General features: G+C 45.9%; 1 protein-coding gene across 1 annotated transcript in view; it reads right to left on the bottom strand.

Annotated features, from left to right (window-relative positions):
* The window catches only part of VIPR1 (vasoactive intestinal peptide receptor 1), a 90,206-nt gene extending 64,554 nt beyond the window's left edge, over positions 1–25,652 (bottom strand). Inside the window, exon 1 of the mRNA XM_072652045.1 lies at positions 25,390–25,652. Within this exon, the coding sequence (XP_072508146.1) occupies positions 25,390–25,440 (51 nt within the window). The 5' untranslated portion in view covers positions 25,441–25,652. The remainder of the gene's footprint in view (positions 1–25,389) is intronic.
* Between the last annotated feature and the right edge of the window lie 315 nt (positions 25,653–25,967).

Genomic DNA, 25,967 nt, shown 5'->3' with positions numbered 1-25,967 from the left:
AGGGACATTAGGGATCATTCGGTCCAACCTCCTCATTTTACAGAATGAGAATTCAGTCCTCCACATTTTATCCCTGCCTAATTTCTCTGGGTCTCTCCACATGATTAGTTTTAATAGTCTGGGGCTAAGCCATTCCCCATCCCCAGCCTTCCTCACCAGCCCACCAGGTTATGGTAACAGCTTCCTCATGGAGGTCTCTGACTTCTCTCTCATAGGAACAGTAGGAAGGACAGTGGGCTTGAGATCCAAATATGTAGCCAGGGGAGGGGAATCTGCAGCCTCAAGGCCACTTGTGGCCCTCTGGGTCCTCAAGTGTGGCCCTTTGACATCCAATCTAAAGGCCACAGGTTCCCCCGCCATGCTCTGACATTTATTGGCTCTTTGCCCTTGGCCAAGTTGCTTCTCCATTATAAGGCTTCGGTTTCCTTCTTTATAAAATGGGGAAGGCTGATAACCGTGTCAAAACAATGTGACTTTGGGCTTGTCCCCGAAACGCTCCAGGCCTGTTTCCTCAGATGTAAAATGAGGCAGTTGGACTAAAGGATCTCTGTGCTCAATGCTAATGTTCTAGGAACTGGTGATTCCCAAACTTCCCAAGGATTCCTTTCTCTCCATTCTGTCTTCTTTATTGTACTGGTCACATCTCCTTCCATGAAGGGATCTTCTCCCCATCATCCCCACACAGCCCTGTTCTGAATAAGGCCTTATTCACTCTCCTCTTACTCCAGACTTGAACTTGAGACCGAGACAGAGACACATTGGGGTCCTCCCTGGAAAGAAGCTGACCCTGGAGACAGATTTCACAGGAGAAAGAGATATAGAGACAGATATAGGGAGAGACATTGACAGCCAATCCAGGAATGATAAGATTCTGAACAACAGACAAAGCAGGGTCCATTAGGACACAAAAAGCTGCCTGGGGGCACCGCTGTCAGATGGCCCAACCTGTTGGAGCTTCAACTTCCTGTCCAACAGACCTTGGAGTCCTTGGCCTCCTCCTCCTAGATTTCACTTCGAACCCTGAAAATTTAGCATCTACCCTCAACCCAAGACATCTACTGCGAAGATTCAATGAAATCAGAGATTCAGAAGGGAATGTCAAGACAGTTTGGTCCAACTTCCTGCCCAGTGCAGAAATGATAACTACTTTACATACATTATTTCATTTTTTTTGAGGCTAAGCTGGGGTTAGGTGACTTGCCCAGGGTCATACAGATAATCAGTGTCTGAGGCTGAATTTGAACTCAGGTCCTCCTGACTCCCTACCCATAGCTCCATAACTATGGCACCATCTAGCTGCCCCAATTTCATTTGATCTTTACATTTTTTTTATCCCTATTTTACAGGTAATGAAACTGAGACTCAGAGTTAAATGCCTTGCTCAAGGATATCAATAACAATATGAAAATTAATATTTCCATTCCACAACATGGAAACAGTATCCACAAAGAGAAGTAATTTGCTTAAGGTGATCATCTAGTCCAGAGCCCTAAGTGTAACCAAGTCTTCCAGGTCCATGTCTTCTATCCTTCTCTCTAAGCTGACTTCACAGCTTCCCCAGGAGAAAGTCATCCAACCTTTGCTTGAATACTTCCAGTGTTGGAGAGCTCAGTACCTTTATCAATCAGCTCATTCCTATTTCATACAACCCTCAGTGTTACAAAATTCTTCTTTATGCTAGTACTAAACCTGCCTCCCAGTGACTCATACCCATTACTTTAAGCCCTCCTCTCTGAGGCCAAATGGAAGAAGCTGAATCTCTCTTCTAACTCTAAGATTCTGTTATTTGTGTGTGATGCACCTGCTAAAACAACCAAACTAACCTGAATGTAGCCTACATAAACAGAATTGGCCATGTTTCCCTATTCAGCAGAAAGGTGGGGGGCTAGGAGTGTGGAATGCTGCATGCATCCTCCTTTGAAGTCTGTTTTGCTTAGCTGTTTTCTTTTTTTTTACAAGAGAGAGTTCTGTTAGGGGTGGTGCAGTCTCAGGAAATTGCTGCAGTCATATCAATGGCATTTTTTAAATAAATAAAATGTCCAGAGCAGGAAGGTGACCGTCCAGCAGTCCTTTCCCCTTGCTCGAAGCACAGGGTGCTCAGATTCTGGGTGCCACACTTTAGGAAAGACATTGACAAAGGGAGTGTGCCCAGTGATGGGAGGGCATTGAAATAATGTTTTGTGAGAAAGAGTTGAAGGAACTAGGATGGTTCAGTCTGGAGGGAAGCTGTGGGGCTAGGGACAGGGCAAGGGGGAGGGGGAGTCTGAAAAGCTATGGAAATATAAATAGATTTTTTTATTTATTAATACTTTAATTGATTGTTCCACAAATAGAAATAGAAACAATCATTAAGGAACGTGTAGGTATAGTAGGAAAAGCCACAAGGACTGGGCTCTATGTGACTTTGGACAAGCTTTCAACCCTCTTTGGGCCTCAGTTTCCTCAGCTGTAAAATAAAAAGTTTAGAATACGAGGTCTCTGATATTCTGTGTTCTGTGCTGTAAGATCCTTTCTGGCCCTGGCAATCATCAACCCTCCTGTATCCAGTGGGTGGATTTGAGTTGGGTAGCCTACCTCAGATCTACCTAGAGAGCTCTCTCACCGTAGGTTGGAAACTGCTTTAAGGTTATGTCTGTCTGAAAGGGGAGAGGCAGGTGATGAATGAATGATCTCTCAGGGTTCCTCCTGGGATCACAAAAGCCACTATCTCTTCTGCTTCAGTAGGAAAGGACTTCAGAGAAGGGCATTCGGGGCTGACCTTCCCTTCCAGTTCTCACCAGCCTCTGGGGAGCTCCCATTATTGGCCTCTAGGCTGTGTCTATATTTCTCCCTGCAGCAGCCTTATATTCCCACCCTATGGAGACCCTCTTTCCAGGTCACTGACAAGTCGGGGTGTGACTCTTCTAGCCTCCATAAAGCCTCAGTACTAACACTCATACCTGTGCCTTGAGGCTTCAATCACTGGCTTTCTCTCCTCCTCTCTCTCTCCTTCCCTTACCCCTCTACCACACCTCAAGGAACCTGCTGTTCCCAAAGAGAAAGGCCAGGTCACTCTCTCCAGGCCTCTTGGAACCCCTGGTCTGAGGGGGAGGACATGGACCTGCCCTCAGATAGCCAGGAAAGCCTGCCAGAAATCCTCACCCTGCCATGCCAAAATTCCATCTTGGCCCCCTCAGGCTCAGTTCCCCAAGGAGGTCCAACATTCCCCCTTCTAGGTCATCATCACCTCAGTATTGTTGAATATGTTTAGCAGATCCTTTCCAGAGACCTAGTGCTGGAAGTGGAGAGAAGAAAGAGCATCCTCTTGTCATTGACTCCCTCAGAGAGAAATAGGGGGGCTACTGTGAGGATGGAAGATTCAGGAAGAGGAGACCGGGATAAGCCAACTAGGCAAATTTGGTGAGGCCAGGACCCCATTGATTAATCAGCTGAAAAAATGGTGGTTATTTCAGAGGAGGGAAGCAATCTGCCCACAGCAAGTACATGGAGGGACCCACTGCCCTCTCCAGGTCTGAGGCCCTGCTTCCCAGGCTCCCCTCAACCACTGGCCTGGCTAACAGATCAATGGGTTATTCATCAGAGAAGGAGCAGAGGCAGCTTTTTCTGTATCTTTTATCAGAAGGAATTTAGGCCTGGACTTTGGACTTCCTCTTAAGTATTTCCTTATTCTAAACATCCTCATTATCCCCACGCCTCTGGGCTTACACACAGAGTAAAATGACTACAATCTGTTGCCTCAAGCAGTTATAGAGGTGACTGGGACATCTATCAAGTCAGTCTAGGGTATCAGCAACTCTGGGATGGGAGATTCTTTTCCCCATTTGACAGGTGGAGACATCGAGGCTAAGAGAGGGCAAGAAGCTTGCCCAGTAGGTATGACACAGAAAGACCCTGGAGGAGCCAGGATTGGGAAGCAGGTCTCTTGATTTTTAGATTCAACGCTGTTTGCTCTATCAGCCAGACTCTTAGCAACGTCGTCGTCATCATCAACAGCAAAATCCCAGCTTTATAGGACTTCAGGGTTTACAAAGCACTTTCCAAGCAGTTCAAGGGCTGAGCGTTGGAAGGGACCTCAAAGATTATCCATCCTCCTCATTTTACAGAGGGAAAAACTGAGTCCCAGAGAAGGGAAATGACTTGCCTAAGATCAGACACACATAAAAACTTCAGAACCATGATTTTAGAGATGAGCTGTCTGAGTCACACACGGCCCACACACAGCCCATGCCTGGGGAGGGTGCCGCCCAATCCAGAGGAAAATGTAATTGGGAGATATTTCACAAAATAAAAATACGATAAAACACAGATGATAATCCATTGCAAAACTAAGTCAATACGTAGCCCACGGGGATCCTTATGGACACGACTTCCATTTCTATTTGAGTTTGACATAATGATTTTAGAGAAATTATTTCTCACTCCCCTGTCTGCCTTTCCCCGTGACCCCTACTTTCATGAATGTTTGGAAAACAGGCAATAATAATTCCTTCTGCTCTCTTGCTCCTCCCCACAGCCCTCAGCAGCAGTGTTACTAGAGTCATATCCGACTCTTCAGGAGCCCATTTGGGCTTTTCTTGGCAAAGATACGGGAGTGGTTTGCCATTTCCTTTTCCAGCTCATTTTACAGATGAGGAAACTGAGGCAAACAAGGTTAAGTGACTTTCCCGGGGTCACACAGCTAGTAAGGTCTGAGGTTGGATTTGAACTCATGAAGATGAGTTTCCCTGTTTCTAAGGCCAGCGCTCTGTCCACTTTAGAGCTATGGGAATAATGGGGAGGGAAGGAGACAAAGCTGATTGTGGTAACCGCAAGGTACATACATTCTGGGCACTCGAATATGTGAGAAAGAAAAGACAGTGTTCCCTTTTTGAGTAATCCCAGCAGGAAGGGGGCTCCTTTTAAAATTCAATACCACAAGCATTTATTAAGCCCCTGTGTGCAGGGGCTATACTGGGGGAAAAGTAGGGAAGTGTAGGTTAAACATGGTGGGTGTGGGCGGGTGGGACAGCTTTTAAGGCATATCCTAGTAGAGAGATGAGACATCAACGGAGAAAACCATGATGTACAATATTTTATGAGAGGTGCATCAGAGAGGAGCAAAATGCTGTTCAAGGTCCCTAGGGAAAGGCTGAGGAGAGAGGAGGAGAGGAAAAAACTTCCCACAGAAGGTAACCTTTAAATTGAGCTTTAAATAGCCAGTGGGAAGAGGAAGAAATCCAGCTGCACAGATTAGCAAGAGTCATAGTCAAGGAAGTCCTGTGTGTTCTGGGACCGAGCTGTCCAGTTTGACTGAAGCAGAGAATGAATCAAGCAAAGTGACAGGAGATAAAGACGGAAAGAGTGAATGACACAAGATCACACATGTAGATGACTTTAAATCCCATTCAGTAATTAATAGGGAGCCAGTGAAGACTGAAGAGAGAGGCATGAGGATAAGGACAGGGAGTGCACTTGTGCCTGCATTAGTATAAGAACTCCTAAGTAAGGAAACTCTCCCTTTTCTAAAGCCAGTCAGCCCATTCTCAGCCAATTATAACTTTAGAGAATTGCCTAGATCACTAAGCAGTTAAATGACTTGCCCAGGTTCACACAGCCCATGTATGTCATAGGCAGGACTCGAACTCAGCTCTTTCTGGCTTTGAGGCTTATCTACTGCTAAGCTGTGCTGCCACGTCCTGTTCTATTTAAAAGGAAGCTTATTCTAGCAGCATGTGAAGAAGCATAGATCTAAACCTAGGACAGCGGCAACAGAAGGAAGAAAGAAACAACCAGATATTGCAATTCAAAGTCTAGGCCCTAAGGGGCAGCTAGGTGGTGAAGGGGATAGAGCGCTGGCCCTGGAGTCAGGAGGACCCCAGTTCAAATCCAGCCTCAGACACATGGTATTTACTAGCTGTGTGACCCTAGGTCAGTCACTTAACTGAAATTGCCTTGCAAGAAAAAAAAAAATCTAACCCCTGCCTAGACTAAACAGAATCATAGGATTTAAAGCTAGAAGAGATTTTAGTAACAAGTGGTTCTTAAGGAGCAAATGAAATATTTGTAAATTTTGGCAGTATTGTAAAGATAATTTTGCATTCAGTGCCTGGCACACAGTAGGCACTTAATAAATACCCGTTCCCTTCTCCTTCCCTTTCCTTTTGACAGTCAGGTAAAACCTATTGACCCCTTCTCTGGATTTGCACCCGTCACTCTGCCCTTCAGGGCCAGATGGCTGACCACTGCACCCAAAGGGGAAGTGATCGCCGGCTTGAGGATGATTCGTTAATCCATCAAATCTCTTTGCACTCCAACTCCCTTCCTTCCTTATTTTTAGGGGAGACCCAGGCCACAGAAGGGATTCCCTGGGGAGATGGTGGAGAAAAAAGAAAAAAGAAATAGGTCCTCACCTTTCAGGAACAGTAATAATTACTAACAATCTTGGAAGGTTTATAAGGTTTATAAGGTTTAAGGTTTATAAATCCCTTTCCTTACACAATCCTGTGAATGTTTTTATCCCCATGTTACAGATGAGGAAAACTGAGGCTGAATAACTTGTCCATACAACAAATAAGTAGCAGAGCTAAGATCTGAACCCCCACCGTCCAATTCTTTCCACTGTACCACAACCTGGGCCAGACAACTCTAGGCTGCCTTGGCTTGGTAACAACCTTCCAATAGCCAAAGAGTTGAAACTTCAGCAGGCTGAGTTTATGTGAAACAAAAGGAAATTTCTGTTTCTAAGGGCTGGGCAACATTGGAACACAAGAGATTCCCTGGGAATTCTTCAGAAGAGGGTCACCAGCTAATGTTAGAGCTGGCTTTACAGGGAAAGTCCCAATAACTTCTGAGGTTTTCCAAGCCAAGAGAAGGGTCGTTCAAGCTATTGGACAATGGGGGTGGGGAAAGCAAGAGAAAAGAGTTTACAAAAAAACTTTAAGGGGTACAGGGAGGAGGGCCTGAGATTCAAAGGGATGAGGGTCACTATGTGGCCCTGGAGGCAATGTGGTTCAGTAGAGAGAGCTTAGTGTTTGGCTACAGGAGGCCCTGCTTTATGCCCTGTTCTTACAACCTGACTTATGACCTCAGACAAGTTAGTTCCTCTAGCTAGGCCTCAGTTTCCTTGACTGTAAAATGGGTATAATACCTTAACTATCTCACAGAGTTGTTGTGAAGCAAGGGCTCTGTGAATCATATAGAAATGGGAGATGTTATGATGAAGATTACTGACAAAGGTGGCCAGGCCCAACCACCTTCTTTGCTTCTCAGAGCAGAGATGGAATTACAGGGTCTTTAGGAAGGGGTGGGGAATGGGAGAGAAGGGAAGGAGGGGGGAGAAGAGAGAGGAAAGAGAAGGGAAGGAGGGAAGAGGGGGGAGAGAGGGAGAGAAAAGGAAAGGAGAGGGAGGGAGAGAGAGAAGAGGAGGAAGGAAGGAGAGGGAGCGAAAAAGGGGGAAGAGGGAGGGAGAGAGAGAAAGGGAAAGAAAGGGGGACAGGGAGAGGAGGGGGAAGGGAGAGCAGAGAGAAAGGTAGATGGGAGAAAGGGGGAAGGGGAGGGGGAAATGGAGAGGGAGAGGAGGAAGGAGAGACAAGGGTAAGGCAGTATTGGTTAGAAGGAACACTGAATTTTGATTCAGAGTACTTGTGTTCAGATCCCAGCTCCACAATTTATAAGCTGTGTGACATCACCCCCACTGGACTTTACTTTTCCTTATCTGTCAAATTAAAGAGTTGAACTAAGTCTCCAAGATTTCTCCCAACCCTAAAGCTATGTCCCGTGTCAATACCATTAAGCATCCTCAGACATTGTGTCCGACTGAGCCCACATCCCTCCACACAATCTCGCAGACAGATCCCTGGCCTGGTCTACATAACCTTGAACCTACCCGTGTCCCCACCTGTCTGACAATGGGACATGTTCCTAGCCCTGCCCAGGGATGAGAAGAGCTGAGTTATTTTTCCTTTCCTCCCTAAAGCAACCAACCCCACCCTGAGAGCCTGGCAGCTGTGATGGCCTGGGCTCTGCCTTGAGCTGTCTCTGTTTGCTTTCTCTCCCACTCCACAGGTCACAGAGAACAACATGTTCGCCCTTCTCATCTCCCCCACCAACGCCCTGGCGCGCATGCAGGCAGGGTTCAGTCCCAGCTCTGACACTGGCTAGCGGTATGACTTTTGACAAGTCACTTTCCTTCATCCATAAAATGAGAAGGTTCCACTAGATCAGCAGCTCTTAACTTGGGGGGCCACAGACCCCCACCAAGAGGTCATTGGACAGAATTCAGAGGTTCTATGAACTTATTTTCACTTTCTTTGTAATTCTATATATTTTATATCATGCACTTAAAAATATTCTGAGAAGGATCCATTGACTTCATCAGGCTGACAAAGGGATACGGCACGTCAAAAAAAGAAAAGGCCGGGAGCCCAGCACTGACCAACTTCTAAGGTTCTTTCTGACTGAATTCTGGAGTCCTAGGGCACACAATTTACCAAATGCAGATGGATTCAAATCTTCCAGTGATATGATATTGGCTAGAGGACTGGATTTAGAATTAAGGGGACCTAAATTCAAACCCTGCTTCACACACTTAGCTAGCTAGCCGTGTGAAACTGAGCAAGCCACTTAAACAAATGCAGTTATTATTGTCATAGAAGTATTATTAGCACTTGAATATTCAACAGACTTGTGAAATAGAAGCCATTATCACTCCCACTTTACAGATGGGGAAACCGATGTAGAAGGAAGCTAAATGACTTACCCAGGGTCACACTTCTGAGTGTCTGAGGCAAGACTGACCCCAGGTCTTTCTGACCCCAAGGCCAGCATTCTATCCACAGTACTACCTCGGTGCCTAATCCTGAGGAAGAGGGAAGGAAGGGATATTTACTTTACAGGAAGGTGTTTCCTTTTATGTTATAGAAGAATGCTTCAGTTTATCAGCACCTGGTTTAGGCCTTTATTGGACTGTAAGGCAGGGATTCCATCTTCCCTAAAAAAATGGAGACCCAAGGGTCTACACATATAGGCACCTAATAAATGACTGTTGAATTTGCCCCAAACGGTTCTAAATTAACTTTTCTGTCAGCTAACAAGCATGATTTTTTTTTTTTTGCCTCTCCCTCACTGGAATAACAAAAACAAGTTTGAAGTCTAGCAAAACCGATTCCCATACTGGGTATCTCATTCTACATATCTAGTCCAAGAAGGAGACACCTAGCTTGGGACAGGGCCAGTATGGGAATTTTCTAGGCAGCCTTCTCTGGAAGGAGGGAAGTGTTTACAGGACAGACCACTACTTGACAACAAGATGGGGGTGGTGGTAGGAAAGGCAGAGAGATTCTCATTAAAAATGTTCATTTAAATCCTCTGTCCTCTTGAGATTTAGCTTCTAGGATGACTAGAGGGAGAAAAAGATTTGACTATAAATGTTCAATTTATATAAAACTGCCAGTGTGGTCCAGCTGGGAAAGTACTTACTGGCTGTGGAGTCAAAAGAACCTAGGTTCACATTCTTTCTCTGGTTTTACTGCCTTGGTGACCTTGGACAAGTCCCTTAACCACCGTGGCAGTCTCCTTATCTTCAAAATGAGACTAGATGGTCTCAAAGGTCTCTTTAAGCTCAGGTAACCCACCTTTTGGGCAGTAAAAATAGTTATTGTTGCTCCTCTATCCCAGGCAAACTGGTCTTCTTATTCCCTGATCTTTTTTATTTCCCACCTTCAAGCCTTTGCATAGAGGTTTTCCTTCATCTCTAGAATGCTCTTCCTCCTCACTTTTGCTTTTTGGAAGATTCTTAGCTTCCTTTGAGGCTTAATGGTGTACAGCATGTGAAGACAGTCTTGAAAAGTGAGAGGAATCAGATGCCAGGCTTGCAAATCAAGGCCAAACCCAATAAGCCTTTCTTGACCCTCATCCTTCTGGAATTCTCTGCAGCCTCTGACTTCTGCATACTCTCTCCTCTTCAGGTTTTCATGATGTTGCTGTGTGCTGGGGCTCTTCCTCTCATTCTTTCTCAGTTTCCTTTGCTGGATCTTCATCAAGATATGTCTACTAACAGTGGGTATCACCCAAGGCTTTATTCTGGCCTCTCTTCTCCCTCTACACTCTCTCCCTGGGCGATTTCATCATGGGTTCATTTACCATCTCTGCAGATGATTTTCTGAATTCTTTATTTAGACCTATGCTCTCTCCTGACCTTTAATATTCTAACTGCCTATTGGACTTCTCAAATTGGAGGACTTCTAGGCACCCCAAACTCAACACATCTCCTCCAAAACCATCTCTTCTCAACTCTCCTATTCACATCAAGCACACTACTATCCTCCCAGTCACCAAGGCTCTCAACCAGGTATCATCTTGGACTCCTCACCCACACCTGCCTCCCATATCCAATCTGTTGTCAAAGCCTTGTCTTTTCCACCTTCACCATGTTTCATGTGTGTGTTCCCCTTCTCTCCACCCACCCTTTAGTGCAGTCTGTCACCTCACACCAATCAGTTATCTCATGACTCAAGGCTCTCCCCACTCAAAATCATCTTCTACACAGTTGCCAAAATGATTCTCCTAAAATGCAAATCTATTCATGTGTCTCCGTCATCAGTAAACTCCAGGGGCTTCTTGTGACTTCGGGATCAAATACTAAACCCTCTAGCTTCTAAAGCCTTTTTTACAACACACCTTCTTTCTATTTTTTTTTCCAGTCTTCTCACACTTTACCCTCTGTATTCCCTAGGCTCCAGCTCCTTTGCCATTCTTTCCACATGGCCCTCTCTCCATCTTCCTGTCTATGCCTTCATAGCTGTCCCCATGCCCAAAATGCTTTTCCTCCTTACCACCATCTTTCATGTTCCCCGGCTTCTTTCTGCAGTAGCCTTTCTGCATGTGGTCTTTCTCAGTCTCCCAGCTCCTAGTGCCTCTCCTCTGAGATTACTTCTTTCCCATTGATGCTATGTAGGTCTTGTATGTCCATAATTATTTGTATGTTGTTTTTCCCATTAGAAGGTCATCAGATCAAGAAACTTGCCTTTCTTTGTATTCCTAGTGTTTAGTCTAGTTCCTAGAACAGTCAGCGCTTAATAAAAGTTTTTTGACTGATTGACTTGACCAGCTAGTTATGGTGGCCATGACAGAAGAAGGAAGGAAAGTGATTAGGGACTGACCCCAGGGAACCAAGAGTCAGATTCAAGAGACTCAAGGTCTTTACTGGGGGTCATGGAAGATAAGGTGGAGAAGGGATGAGGTATGGGTCAAGAAGAGAGAGCCCCCACTGATGAAATGATGGATCTCTAGAAGGCCTCAAGTCCTCACTTGCCAATGCTACACTGTTCACACAGCCTTCATGTTAATCTCTCGTCAGTCAGAGCATGTCTTCATGCCTCCATTTTTTGGACGAAGACACTGAGAAATGAAGGGGATCACCAAAGGTCACACAGCAAGGCAGTGTCAGAACCAGGACAGGAACCTGGCCCTCAGATTCAAGTCCAGGAGTTCTTCCTACTGCTGGAAGTCTCAGAAACATCTAGAAGAGACACAGTCCCACACAGAACCCTGGAGAAAGGAGGGCAGAGTCCTCAGAAGGGAAATCTCAGCATTTCCAAGGCCGAAGCCAAACTCATCATGTGTCCAAATCTGGCTTGGCCATGGGGTCTTAATTGCTTTAGTCAACAAACTGGAAGGAAAATTCTCAACTGAACCCACCGGGCACCTTCTGTTTCTACAGAGCCCCAGAGCAGAAATTTGGCCTGGGGAACTTATTCTTTCCCCAGGCCTGGGGAATTTGTTCTCTCTCTCTCTCTCTCTCTCTCTCTCTCTCTCTCTCTCTGGACATGATCCATCTGGGGATGTCAAGGAGAAAGTTAAAGCCCACAGACTGCTTGGCCAAGGGTGGTGGCAGTGGAGCCTTAAGTAGGATAGGGCTGTCACAGCTCTGCCATGAGAATGTGGAGTTCAGAGGTTCCTGACAGTGCCAAGGTGGGGAGTGGAATGCTGGTTCTCCTCCCTGCTCCTTCCAACCCCACCTTCTTCCCTGTTTGCTTCTCTCTCAATTACAATGGTCTCCCACTGGGATACTTCTTTCCTTTCCCCTCAGTTGAATGATGAAATCAGAAGCACATTGCAAAGGGAAAAGAGGGAGAGGGAGAAAGTGTACGGGCCAACTGTATCTATCTATCTTTCCCAAGTATGGACAACTTTTTATAGGAGTTTGGCTGAGAAAGAGAGGAGGCATATACGAGAGTAACTAGTGAGGAACAGCAGCATCTAGCGAGGGAGACTTGGGCTTGTTTATAGACAGCAGGGAAGGAAGAGGGGGGCAGAGAGAGAGAGAGAGAGGGAGAGAGAGAGAGAGTGTTCAGATTAGTGAGAAAAGAGAGCAATCTGCTGGACAAGATGGGAAGGCATGGGATCGAAGGTATGTAAAGAGAAGGGCAATCTTCATCAAATCCAGGAACAAGGAGATCATGGAGATCATGGATGATGACATCAAGGAGTGGAGGGATGAGGAGAAGGGAAGTAGAGGGAGGCCATAGTAAATGGCTCCCATTTTCTTGGTAAATTCTGAGAACATGTCCTCAGCTGTGAGGGTGGGGAGCAGGGAACGCTGCCGGATACTTAAGGAGAGAAAAGTCAGAACAAATGTTCTGCTGAGTAGAATAAAGAATCTATTATAGATTGCCTTCTGCATTGAGTGCCCAGTTGTGATTAGATACTATAAATTTGTAATGGAGTCATCCTACAGTTCCTCCAGCTAAAAAGGGAACATAAAAGGGAATGAAGGAAACAGATGGGAGAGCCATCCAGGGTAGAGGGTTGGCGTATAGTGAAGGATGATGGAACAAGGGATCAAAGGATTCATGGGTGGAAGGTACAATCCAAGTGAATTGGCACCCTAAGGGGCAAATGGGAAGGAAGAAGCATGGAGCCAGAGTAGGGGTGATGTTCCAGGGAAACTGAGGGACTAGAGGCCGCGAAAAAGGGAAATGATAAGCTTAGAAGGGATAACGCATAGGGAGAGACGAAATGAGAGAAGATTATGATCAGAGAAAAGAATTTCAGAGTTCTTATTTATGGAACACTTGTAGGTGGAGGCAAGATCAAGGGTAGGACCATCCCTGGGTAGAGCTGAGCCAAAGTGGAGGAGCAGGTCATGGATTTGGAGCAAACTGAGGAACTAACTAGGAGATTAGGGTACTTGAGGAAACATCTATATCTATATGGAAATCCCCTAGTATGAGGGCAGAGAAAGAGAGACTATGGGCCAAACTATGAATTTGTTAAGAAAAGGAGAATGTCTTGGGGGCTGGAGTGGGTGCTAAATTTGGATAGAACGGACATATGGAAGGTGTCAAGACTCTCTCTCTGCAGCCCATCTTTAAAACTTGTCATCTTTGGAAAGTCACCAACAATTTAATTCAATTAACATTTGTAAGTTGCTTTTATGTGACAGACCCCTGCAGGAATGCTGTTCATCCTTCATTTTCCAAGACTGGTGACATCATGAGGTGATATCTTAACTTGCACGTGAATTAGATTTAAGTGAAATAGAATTGTACAAAGTCATCCAGTGGCAAGACAAAAGTCAAGATGACTGGCAATGGTGCCAGGCTGTATTGGATGACTTTGGCATCTTAGATGTCTGAGCAAGCTGTAAGCACTCCACAGCACCAGCTTGAGCTGCCTTCATAGACACTGGAATAAATTGTTCTCATGCAGTCATTCCACCAAGGGAAATCGTCACACATTTGGGGTAGACCCTACCCCAACAACGGGTCTGAGGCCTGTCAGTTATCCTCAACCTGGTTTAGCCCATCTGCCGAGATGGTTTTACCAGGGTGTGACCACTGTGTATGCTACAGCTTCTTGGAACCACTGGTGAAAGGTGGGCAACAGGTGGATACCAAAGGCAGATGAGCATCCCTGAAAAGGGTTCAGTAACCCTCACATCACAGAGGCTAGTTTTCCCTGAACACTCTATATATGCTCCAACCCTTCCCCCGCTCCAGGAATACAGGAAAGAGAAATGAGAGCAGGTTTCATGGAAAGGCTAGCACCTGAGATGATCCCTGAAGGCAGCTGGGAATTCTAAGGGCAGAGTGAGGTGAAAACACATTCCAAGCATAGGGCAGGTCCAGACTATCCAAAGGTATGGAATGTCAAGTTCAAGAGTAGCTAGAACCATTTGGCTGGCTCATTCAGAGAGTAAATTAAGAGTAAGAGAAGATAAGAAGATCTCAAAAGGTTTGTAGGACCCAGATTGTGGAGGGCTTTAGATGCCAGGCTGAGTCTGTATTTTGTCCTAAGGGTCAATAGGGAAACATTAAGAATTTTTTAGCAAGGGAGTGGCATGGAAGTGAAAGGGCAGATGTATGGAGAATGAACTGAGAGGGCAAAGATAATTTGGGGCTCTCTTTTTATTTATTTTTACCAAACCATTGAATTGGTATAGAGAACTTCTGGTGGGTGAAGAACTCTCTCCACCAGGATATGTCAGCCCTTCCTCTGTGCCTTTAACAATCTTAGAGAACTGTTTGAGGTGCTGAGAGGTTAAGTGATTTGCCCAGGGCCACACAGCCAGTAGGTTTCAGGAGGTGATGAGGACCCAGATTGGAGGAGAGGCAGGATGAATGGAGAGAAAGTGGCAGATGCTAGAGCTGTTATGGAGGCAGACTATAAGATTTGGACAACTGATGGACTGGATTTGGTGTGAGGCAAGAGTCAAGGATGACTCCAAGGTTGTAAACCTGGACGTATATTGCTGAACTTTCAGGAATTTAGGGAGCGAAGCAATTAGCTCTGTGCTGGACATATTGAATTAGAGATGCTGGTGGGACATGCAGGAGGATCAGACTTCAGTCAGAGGCAAGGCTTGGACAGATAAATCTAGGCATCACCTACATAGGGTATGATCATTGAACTCCACAGCAGCAGATGAGAATCAAGGGAGAAAGCATGAAGAGAAAAGAAGAGGCATCAGGACACAACCTTGGGGGACACTCATGTTTAGAGGGCAAGACTCCAATCATGATCCAGCAAAGGAGACTGAGGAGCACTTAGTAAATGCTTGTGGCTGGAATGACTGAGAAGGAATGATCAGACAGGTAAGAAGAGAATAAGGAGAGTGAGGACTGTAAGGAAAGCCCAGGGAGGAGACAATGACCATCCAGAAAGAGACAGGGGGTGGTAAAAGCCACAGGGATGTCAAGTGAGATGAGAGCTGAGGAAGGGCCATGGGATTTAGCAGCTAAGGGATCTTCATTGGTAAACTTGGAGGGAATAGTTTCAGTCCAGTGGTGTTAGGGTCTGAAGCCAAATTGAAAGAGTGGGAGTGAAAGATGAGGGAAAGGAGGCAGTGAGTGTAGATGCTTTTTTCTAGGAGTTTGACTATGAAAAGGAAAAGAGATCAAGGATAGTGGCTTGAGGAGAGAGCAAGGTCGAGTGAAAGCTTTTTTAGCAAATGGGTGAAAAACCTAAGTGTTTTTCAGGGTAAAAGGGAAGGAATCTGTAGAGAAATAGAGAAGAAATGATGGAAAGGGCAGATTCCTAAAAGAGATAGAAGGGCACGGGATAAAGTGCAAAAGTAGAGGTTTTGTCCTGGGCAAAGGAAGGAAGACCTCCTCTTCCTCAGAGCCTGAAGCAAAGACAGAAAGACTGGAAGAATTAAGCAGAGAGGCTTTGAGGTATAGAATGGATGAGAGGAGGGAGCAGATAACAAAAAAGGAAAATTACAAATGCTAGAGAACTGCAGAGAAGCAGACACATTAATGCCTTATTGGTGGAGCCAAGAATTAATTAGTCTAGCAATTAGTCAAAGCAATTCGGAACTATGCCCACGAAGTCATTAACCTGTGTATAGCCTTTGCACCAGCAATACCTTCCTCCTTTTTGTGCAGAGTTAAAGGGATTCTGGGTATGGAATACTAAATATGGGACTCTGTTAATGTATTGGTTATTTGTGCTAAACTGCTCTTTTATTTTCTACCCTTTCTGTTTGCTGTTACAAGCGATGGATCTCTGGGTAGGGGAGAGGGAAAATAGATGTAAAATCCGAAGATATCAGTGCCAGTGAGGGAGAATCCCATACCAGTAGAGCAGGCATTACAGTGAACACAACTGTAATTGGGAGGGAAGTCAGGGAAAGACAGGGGAGGAACAAACAGGAAGTGGTGGCAAGGAGAAGCAGTTTTTGTTGCAGTGGGGGCTGGGGGGAGGAGGGGGATGACCTGAGAGAGTGTGCAGAGGCAGGTGAGGGTGGGACCAGCAGGACAAAGAAGCCCCACTTTGGTTGAACATAGACTAGGGAAATAAGGTTGCTAGGGTGGAGCCCAGGAGATAAGGGTCTCAAATGGCAGGCTAAGAAGCAGTGAGGTTAATGGGGAACCACTGGGGCTTTTTGACTAGGGAGTACCATGGTCAGACCTGGGTATGGTGGACATCATTATGGTGACATGTGGAAAGGGAAGAGATCAGAGGCAGGGAAGCTATTTAGAAGGATCTTAGGAATAGGAAGCAGCCCTTCTGGGTAAAAAGTGATGAGAACCTCTCCGAGGAAGTTTACCTGAACCATCCTGTAAGACTTAAAGAGTCTGGTTTCCATCACAATACAGAGTGGACTGCATGGCTCCCTAATGGTTCCCTCTGTCCAGGTTTTATCCCTATGTTCTCTCATAACCTCTGAGCTTGATAGCTTTCAGAGATCATCTAGCCCTACCCCATCATCATTTTTTACAGAAGAGGAAACTGGGGCTCAAAGGCATTCAGTGACTGGCTCAAGGTCATCTAGAGAATGATCCAAGGTACAGTGAGCACCCAGATTTTCTAACTCCTAGTTCTGGGTCCTTCCCATCACACCACATGGCCTCCACTGGGGCTCCCAAATTATAGTTCAGATTCCTTTCTAGAATTTTTGTATTCCAGCTTGCATTCTATTTTAAAGTTTCTATTCTGGGATTGTGGGATTTGAGTGAGGATTCGAGGACTTGGTACAGAATGCAATAGTCCAGCCTCGTCTTTGAGGTACCAGTTGGGCAGATTTGGGGACACCGGGGGCAGGAGAAGGAGGATCTCAAAACTGCCCATAGTCACTTGGTATAGAATCAGGAAAGGTTCAGAAGGGAAAGTAATACAGTGAAACCCATTCTCCATCCCTCAAATTGCCTGAGTAAAAGGTACCACGTCTATAAAATGAGGATAATAATAGCACCTGCCTCATGGCGTGAGGGTCCAACGAGACGATATTTGAAAAGTCCTTAACACAATGCCTGGCACATAGAAGGCTTCACATAAATGTTGAGGATTTTTATTATTATCTCTGAACTCCAGCTTCCTCAACTGTAAAATAAGGAGAGAATTCTACTGGTGACTTTGTAAACCTTCACATTGCATTGATATGTGAGCTAATTGAGGCACTGGGCACTCAAGGAGAATGGGGGCGAGGGCACAGAGGAGGCAAGTGTCAGAGCATGCTAAGAGAACTTCTTCCAGGCTCCCTTCCACCAGTAGGCTGTGGCCTCAGCACAGGCTGGCAGCTTGTCAACGCTTAGGAAGAGCTGCAGGGATCAGGGTTTGGAGCACCACCCAGATGGGAATTCCTTCTTAGGAAGGACAGGCTCCTAAATGTGAATCCCATCGCTCTGGCCCTGAGAGCCAGGCACTTGCTAGCACCAAACCCAGTCGGCGGGTGTAAGTTCAAGCCAGGCCTGCCCATGACTTGCTGTGTTACTCTCCCTTTTCCAGACCTCATTTCCATTCATTTCCACCTCCACCCTCACTGCCCATTTAAAACAGGGCGCATTGTTTAACTACAATAGGTTTTTACTGAGCAAGTCTAGAGGACCTGCCCTTTGTTAGACTCCACTTTAGAGGTGAGGAGACAGACATGGCTCCTTGCCCTAGAGGAGTATATACCTCAGATTCAACATGATCTAGTCTCAGTGTGTGCTAGTAAATATTTAACGACCAGATTTCCAGAAAGAAAAAATAATCTGTACCCACGCAAAACAGGAGTTCTTAACCTTTTCTGTGTTATGGAGCCCTCTTGGAAATGTCTAGTGAAGCCTATGGATCACTTCTTTGAAAAATATTTTTAAATGCATAATATAAAATACGCAAGATTACATAGGAAATCAATTATACTGACATATAGTCATCAAGACTTTCTTTAAAACAAGTTCATGGACTTAAGGTCAAGAACCTGCTCTACTCTCTCCTTTACAATCTTCACTTCACATGTGGCCAGATTAATCTTCCTAAGGCATTAGATGTCTGGCTTTGACTTTGACTCAACTGCTCAAAATTCTTCTATATTTTCCAGTTGTCTTCAGAAGAAAACACATACTTCTTAGCCTGGCATCCTCATCCTGGGTCATCTGCAGTCATCCTGATGAATATCAGTCACTGGATTCAGATGGCTCTGGAGGAGAAGTGAGGCTGGTGACCTGCGCAACCCTCCCTCACTCAAAACAAAGTCAAGTGCATCATTTCTCTGATGGCATGGTCTTCTTCGGCAATGAAGGACAAACACACGCGCGCACACACACACACACACACACACACACACACACACACACACACACACACAAGGCCTTTTATAATCTAGCTAAAAATGTCCTTTCCTCTATCCACTTCAAGCACTCTCAAGTCAAAACTAACTACTTGACAATTTCCAAAATAGACCTCACACTCTCCAGAGCCCTCACCTTTGCTCATGCTGTTGTCTATTGCAATGTCTGTTGCAATGTCCTGTTCATCCTGTAGGGCCCCATTCAAATGCCATCTCCTCAATGAACTTTGTTTATTTATTTTTATTTTTACAATTCTTGCATGCATTTAACTATTCCATAAAAAAGGAAGATCACATCCATGTGAGATATAGTAGAGAGAAAACCTTAGAGCTAGAAAGACCTGGGTTCAAGTATTTCCTCGGAAGCATACTGACTGTATGACCTTGAATAAGTCCCTTAACTTCTCAATGCCCCTAGAAATACTCTAAGGATATAAAGGGCACAGCAGGAACCCATTGTATTGTTGGAAGGAATTTCTTCCATGAGACTTCCCTAATACAAATGAAATTATAGGTTTAATCTTAAAATACACATATGTATGTATGTATGTATGTATGTGTGTGTATATACATGTATATACACATGCATATGTATGTATATATCTATTTGTGTGTACACACACACACACACACACATGCATATCTTACATCCTTTCACCCAGAGGACTTCTTGAGGGAAGAGACTCTTCTCTAGTAATCTTTATATCCTCACAGGACCCTGAACTTAAGAGGTATACAATATGAATGTTAGGTTGTGCTTTCCTCCACTCGACAGGGGTGTGCCAAGGATACAGTGACAGAGTGGATGAGAAAGTGCCTTGACAAATATTTTTAATCATACAAAATCAAGATTCTCCTACTACTGCATTAATTATCATACCTTTCTGCTTGGGTCTCCATTGGGCATTCTCTCCCCACTTAGCCAGTTCAAATCTCACCAGTCCTTCAGACTCCATCTAAAATACTGCCTCTTCTCAGAAGAATTCTGGGAATGACCCATGCCCAAAGGGGTCTGTTATCACCTTCAACTCTTGCCATTCAAGCTAGTACCTGATCATATAGCGATTTGGATTGCATCTGTTTCCTCTATCAGTCATCTTGTGTCCCCAACTAGACAGTGGCTACTCCCTAGTTCAGGCTGTCGTCTTTTCTTGTGTAAACTATTGCTGCCTAATGGCCTCCTACTGATCCTTCAGTTCCATTCGGCACAGATTGCCCAAGGACTCTTCTTAATACACCGCTATGATCCTGTCACTGCTTGGCTCCAAGGTTTTCCATGGGTCCCACAGCCTGTTGAATAAAGTATAAAATTTCTGATCCTGGCATTCAAGGTCCTCGATAACCTGGCTTCGGTTTAGCATTTGCTTTTATCTCAAACTAATATCTTTTCTTTACAGTTTCAACCAAACCAGGCTTCTTTCCATTTCTTGCTCTTAACCTGTGCTTCCCCAAATCCAAGTCTTTTTTTCACTCTTCCTTATGTTTAGAATGTATTTCTTTCCTCTGTAGTCCTACTGAACTCAGAATTAGGGGTAGAATTAACCCCAACCCTTCCCCATTTCCCCCTTCTCCAGGTGTTCCAGTATTTCCCTTCCTTGAAGGTGGAACTCAGTTACCTCTTCCAAGAAACCTTCCCTTGATCCCACTCCCAAGTCAGGAATCATCTCTCTCTTAGATTTCTCGGAGCTGCTTGCCTGGACCTCTCCTCTGCACTTACTGTATTTTCCTCTCCTTTGTATCAGTTATTTGTGTATATGACATCTCTGCACCCTGACCCCCATAGTAAAGTATAAGTTCCTTGAGAACAGGTTCCTCAGGAGTGAGCATAGAGTCTTATACATTAAAGAGGCTTAATAAATATTTGTTGAATTGGATTCTTCTATTTGCCTCTTAGTCTAAACACATGGATGTGGTAGACAACTGAGGGTAGACGTTTTTTGATCCTATTGAGGGCTCTCGGTCCCTTGCTAGGTAAAAATGGGACAAGCAGGCAGACAGACTTGGGAAGATATAGGGTGGAAAGAGTTAATGGAAAAATCAGAGGCTGCCTAACCTCATGCATTTTAGCAAGACTTCCTCTAGATATATGCTGGCTAATTTTCTTCTTCTTTTTCTCCCTCCTCCTTCCCTATTCTCAGACTTTCCCCTTCCTTACTAAGGTCATGTAGCTATAAACAGAGTCTGTAAGGCCAGCCCCAGCCTCCAAACCGAACTTTGCAACTGGCACTTTATGACTTTGTTGATTGGCACCTGAAAGACTCTGGGAGAGGATAGGTTTTGCCTTGTAATGGCTGGGCTGAGGGGGACGGAACAAGGGAGGAAGAGAAAGAAATGCCCATGTCTATCTGACCTCTGACCTCCTTGGACCTGAAAGAGACCCAAAAGGTCATCTAATCCCCAGGTCAATTCCTATGCCCTCCTTGATTTTCAAATAAGCCACTTCAAGCTTTTCCTGTGACAACATTAAGCCTCATTTATAAAGGAAAGATATTGAACTAAATGATCTCCTAGGTCCCTCCTAACCCTGACATGCTATGAGTCTAGGCCAAAGAAAGGAAAGATGGGATGATTGTTGAGGAAAGCTCTCTGAAAAAGATGGAACTTGAGGGGCAGGTAGAAAGCAGGAGGAAAGGCATTCCAGGAAAGGGGAAGAGCGTAGAGCTTAGAATGTTAGGGGATAGCATAGAGATTAGCATTAAGATCATTGACATCTCTCTCCACTGTCCTCCCCACCCCCAAATCATACATATGGGAAAACAGAAGTCTAGATAGAAAGGGATCCTGATTCAGCTGGAACACTGGATGACAAAGTTTAGACCTGGAAGATACTTCAGAGGCCATTTAGTCTAGCTCTCACCTTTTCCAGATGAGGAAACTGAGGTCCATAGGCAGTGATTTATCCAAGGTCATAACCAAGCTAGGTGGTGCAGTAAATAGGGTACCAGTCCTAGAATCAGGAAGACTCATTTTTGTGAATTTGAATCTGCCTCAGATATTTACTGGCTGTGTGACCCTGGGCAAGTCACCTGTTTGCCTCAGTTTTCTCATCTGTAAAATGAGCTGGAGAAGGAAATGGTAATCCCATATCTTTGCCAAGAAAACCCCAATTAGCCTCATGAAGAGTCAGACATGACCGAACAACAACAAAATCCATGGTCACCCAGGGATTTCAACCTATGCTCTTTGTCTCCAAAGTCAGCAGAACTTCCACTGTGGTGGGAGGCTGTAGAGAATGAAACCCCTTTTAGAAACCAAACTGTTCTTTCTGTTCAGGAGCTGTTGAAAGGAGCCTTATCTCCTCCTTGGAGAGTAAAGGAAGGTAGCTGGGTTAAACTAGAGAAAGCCTGTCCCACTGCCCAGTTCCCTTGGTGGGAGCCACTCCGTCTTCATTCAATGTGAGCAAATCTTGCCCTTGTGTCTGAGGAGGACTGTGGGGTCTGAAGTCAGGGAGAGCAATTTGGAGATTTGCCAGAACCTTGGGGAGGGTGGGCCTTACCCTGCCTCACCCAGTCACTTGCTGGTGTGTTTTTGTCATTGGTTTTGTGTGTGTGTGTGTATATATGTATATATGTGTACATATATTATATATGTATATATATGTGTATACACACACATATATATATACACACACATATACATGCACATATATTGGGTCAATTTTTTTGGAGCTATTGAAAGAGGTAGTTGGTGGGGAGCAAATGGGTGGGGACAAATCATCCATCAGGCTCTGGAGATGTCAGCACAAAGAAAGACAACCCCTACTCTCAAAGAATTTATGTTGGCGTAGGGGAGATGTTGAAAACAAATTGAATATAGATTGTTCCAAATCCTCAGTGCAGCTATAGGTTCCAACCTTTTTTCAACATTGATCTACATTGAATTTAACATTGATCTTTCCCCAAAATTTGTGGTAAGGGAGGAAGGGGTCTTGAGTTTAGGACTACAAAAGCTGTAGAATAAAGGGCACTAGATTTGAAGTTAGAGGACCCAGATTCTAGGTCTACTATCGTGCCCCCTGTGTAAACCAGAGCAAGCTCTTTTTCTGTTCTGATCTTTGCTTTTAAAGTGAGTAGGTTAGACTCTGTGAACTCTCAAGACCTTTCTAGGCATACATTCTATAAACAAGGTACAAACTGGATTGTTAACCCTCACCATAATAAAATCAAGAGCTGCCCAGAGGGTTCCTGTCCATGAACCACAGTCCTTTACAAAACTGTCCACCCTCAGTCATTCAAAACACACACAAACATGCCATGACCCCACCTCCCATGCAATGCCAGCCCTATGGGATCAGGGCCAATTGAAATCACTCTCCAAGAGGCACTGGCTTCTCCTGGCAAGTCACCAACTCAGTAAAAGAGAAAAAAACCACAGGCCCATGAAAACAGGGATGTTTGCTTTCTCAACTGCTGGCCAGACTTTCCTAACACTACACCTTCCACCTTGGATTTAGAATGAGAGGGCCTGGGTTCAAATTCCACAGCTGCCATTTACTACCTATGTCACATTGGGCAACTCACTTGTGCCCCTCTCTGAGCTTCAGTTTCCCCATCAGTAAAATGATGAGGCTGGAACAATTAGGGGTTCTCAACTTGGGGTCTGTGAACTTCCTTGCACCTTCCAGGAGGGTCCAGATCTCTCCAGATGCTCCAGGAATTCTCTGACTGCCTTCCTTTTTGATGCCACCAGTCACTCATCCTTTCCCAAACATCCACCCCCATCTCATCCCTTGTAGCCCAATCGAGCTTAGGGACTCACTGGATTCCTCACCGCGAGTCTTAGTAATATTATCATCATCTTTATCAACAACAAGAACATAGCATCAAGTTTCTAAAAAGCAGAAAATGGAGTTTCAGAAGGGAGTGGAACACACAGGGGCACAAGGCTAGCATTGACAGAATCCGGGAGGTGGACCCACTCTTCCAACTCCCAGGCTCAGTGTGTTCCTTCTACCATCCTCCACTATTCTTCTGAGGATGAGAGTCTATGCTGAAAAGAAATAAGGAAGAGGGAAACATTTGGTGATAATGGCTGCCTACCCCTGGTTATTAGTGAAGTGGGAAGTGCCCTGAAACGTGAGGCAGGGGACCCAAGCTGGAACAGGAACTCTGCTGCTCAGTAACTGGAGTGAACTTGGACAAGTCATGTGCCTGTTCTGAACCTCAGTTTCTACTTTAGCAACTCTAAATTCAATGATCCCTCTTCCAAGGACTGGGGAAGGGAGCAGGCATTGAAGGAGGCAGTCAGGCCAGGTCCTCTATCTCTTCCTCTTTTCAAGGGGCTCTGAACTAAATCCTCAATGGTGTTTTCCTTGATATATCACAAAACCTCCTTAAACTGGCCCCATCTTTACCCTAAGGGGAGTGTTTAAAGTAAGCCCCACAGTCCCTTCTGGCCCCACCTATACAACAAGCAAACCTACGGAGTTTAGAATTAGAATAAAGGAGCTAGCTTAATGATCTTATTTTACAATTGGGGAAACTAAGGCACGGAATAGTGAAGTGACTTGCCTGAGGTCACCACCAAGGTAGTCTCACGCTCACATCTCCTGAGTCTTAATCTAATAGTGCTCTTTTCATCACACCAGGCTATGTCTCCTTGGGGGAAAGTAAGCACAAAAAGGAAGAGAATCTGACATCAGTCTCTTCTGCTCTGACAACTACCCCTTTTCACTTTGCTCCACCACCTGCAGGGAGTATGGCATGAGTTCTTCCAGAGGGGAGCGGAGTTGATGGGAGGTATATCAGAATTAGCATTTTCAAACAGGGTCTATTTTTCCATAGAGGCTAGAGGGCTCTCCCTGTCTCCCCAACTCACTCCATTAGATGCTGAGCTAGAAGGGGCTTGGTGACAGAAGGGGAAAGACAGTCAAAACGCTCATTTGGGTCTTCATCTCTTCGCATTTTTCTCCCACCCCCAAATACACCCACATACTGAACTAAAGAAGCCTCAGGAAGGACAATGGATTTGGAGTTGGGGGTAGAATTTAAATACTGTCTCATTTACTCTGACTTTGGTCAAGTTACCCTATGAACCTCAGTTTCTCCTCAGAAAATCCATCTCTAAAGATCCCTTCCAAACCTAAATCTGTGATTTGAAGAACGGGGACAGAGCACGGAAGATTTGTAAAGAGATGATTTCTTCATTGGCCGATTTAGGCAAGAAGAGAAAACCTGTCTCTGGTGGGAGCCAGCTAAGTGTAGGGGCATGGGGACCCAGCCCCGAGAAAGTGAGGGGAACAACTTTTGGCACTTGGGGGTGAGAGGGAACAGGAAGAAAGCATCCTGAGCCCGGCTGGGATCACTGGCTTCTGGATCTATTTGCCCTGTCCTCCCCCAACTCGGGACAGTAATCTGGACAAAGGGACTGTAGTTCCTTCTCAATAACATGCTGGTCAGGGAAGAAGTAATGAGGAGCGAAAAGCAGAGGTGAGATAGACACAGGTTGAGGGGGAACAAGGGTAATGACAGACGGATGAGGGGGCATCTGAAAGCCTTCGGGTACAGGTGGAAAACAAAGCGGGAAGCAGATAAAAGGTCCGGGGGTGGGGGGTGGGGGGTGCAGGGAGCGGTGGCAGAACTGAGGACAGAAAGGAAGACCTACGGGCGGGGAGGCCAGATACATGGAAGGGGGAGAGTGACACATGGGAAGCGCCATGGGGAGGATCGGGGGCAGAGACGGGAAGGGGACCTGAGGTGCACCGGCGGATGCGAACAGAGAGGAAGCCCCACGGAAGTGGAGGGGGGCGACAAGACCCAGGGAAGGGATAAGAAAGGAGTCGCCGAGAGGGATTTGGCAGACAGGGGGAGCGACCCTTGGAGGCGAGATGAGGACTGCGGGCGCTGGTCACTTACCCCGGGACCGAGGAGGGCGCAGACCCACAGGCACTTGAGGGTCGCCTCCATGGGGCCGGGAGCCCCTGCTCGTCTCTGCCCAACTTGGCTGCGGAGTGAGTCTGACCTGGGCTTGCCGGGAAGATGAAGCAGAGGTTCCTCTGGGCGCCCCCGCCTTCCCCTGGGCGCCCCCCGCCTTCCCCTGGGCTGCGCCTCTGGCCAGCGGAGGCAGAAGTGAGCCGAGTCGGACCCGGGCTGCTTTAAGGCTTCTCCGATCTGGCCCTTCGGAGAGGGCGGACCCAAACGGGGGCTCGCCTGATGAACAGCGCGGACGACCAATAGAATGTCGGGGTTGAGGGACTCCAGCCAATGGCCAGGGGAGGGTGGGGCCTCCTTCTGGCAGGTACTGCGTGGGCTGGGCTCCCGCTCCGCCAAGGAAGGGACCGGGATTCCGGCATGCAGAAAGGGGGAGATGAGGCTAAAGGAAGAAAGGAGAGCGAAGGCTTCGTTGGGGAAGTGAGGGCCAAACCCGCTCCCTGCCCAAGAGCGGCCCCAGGGCACGGTTGCTTCAGCTCCCCATCGCACCTCCGCCGCTGGAG

The sequence above is a fragment of the Notamacropus eugenii genome, chromosome 1 (assembly GCF_028372415.1).
Source record: "Notamacropus eugenii isolate mMacEug1 chromosome 1, mMacEug1.pri_v2, whole genome shotgun sequence".
NCBI lineage: Eukaryota > Metazoa > Chordata > Mammalia > Diprotodontia > Macropodidae > Notamacropus > Notamacropus eugenii.
Note: the sequence above shows the minus strand (reverse complement) of the source record. Positions and strands in the feature narration are given on the sequence as shown.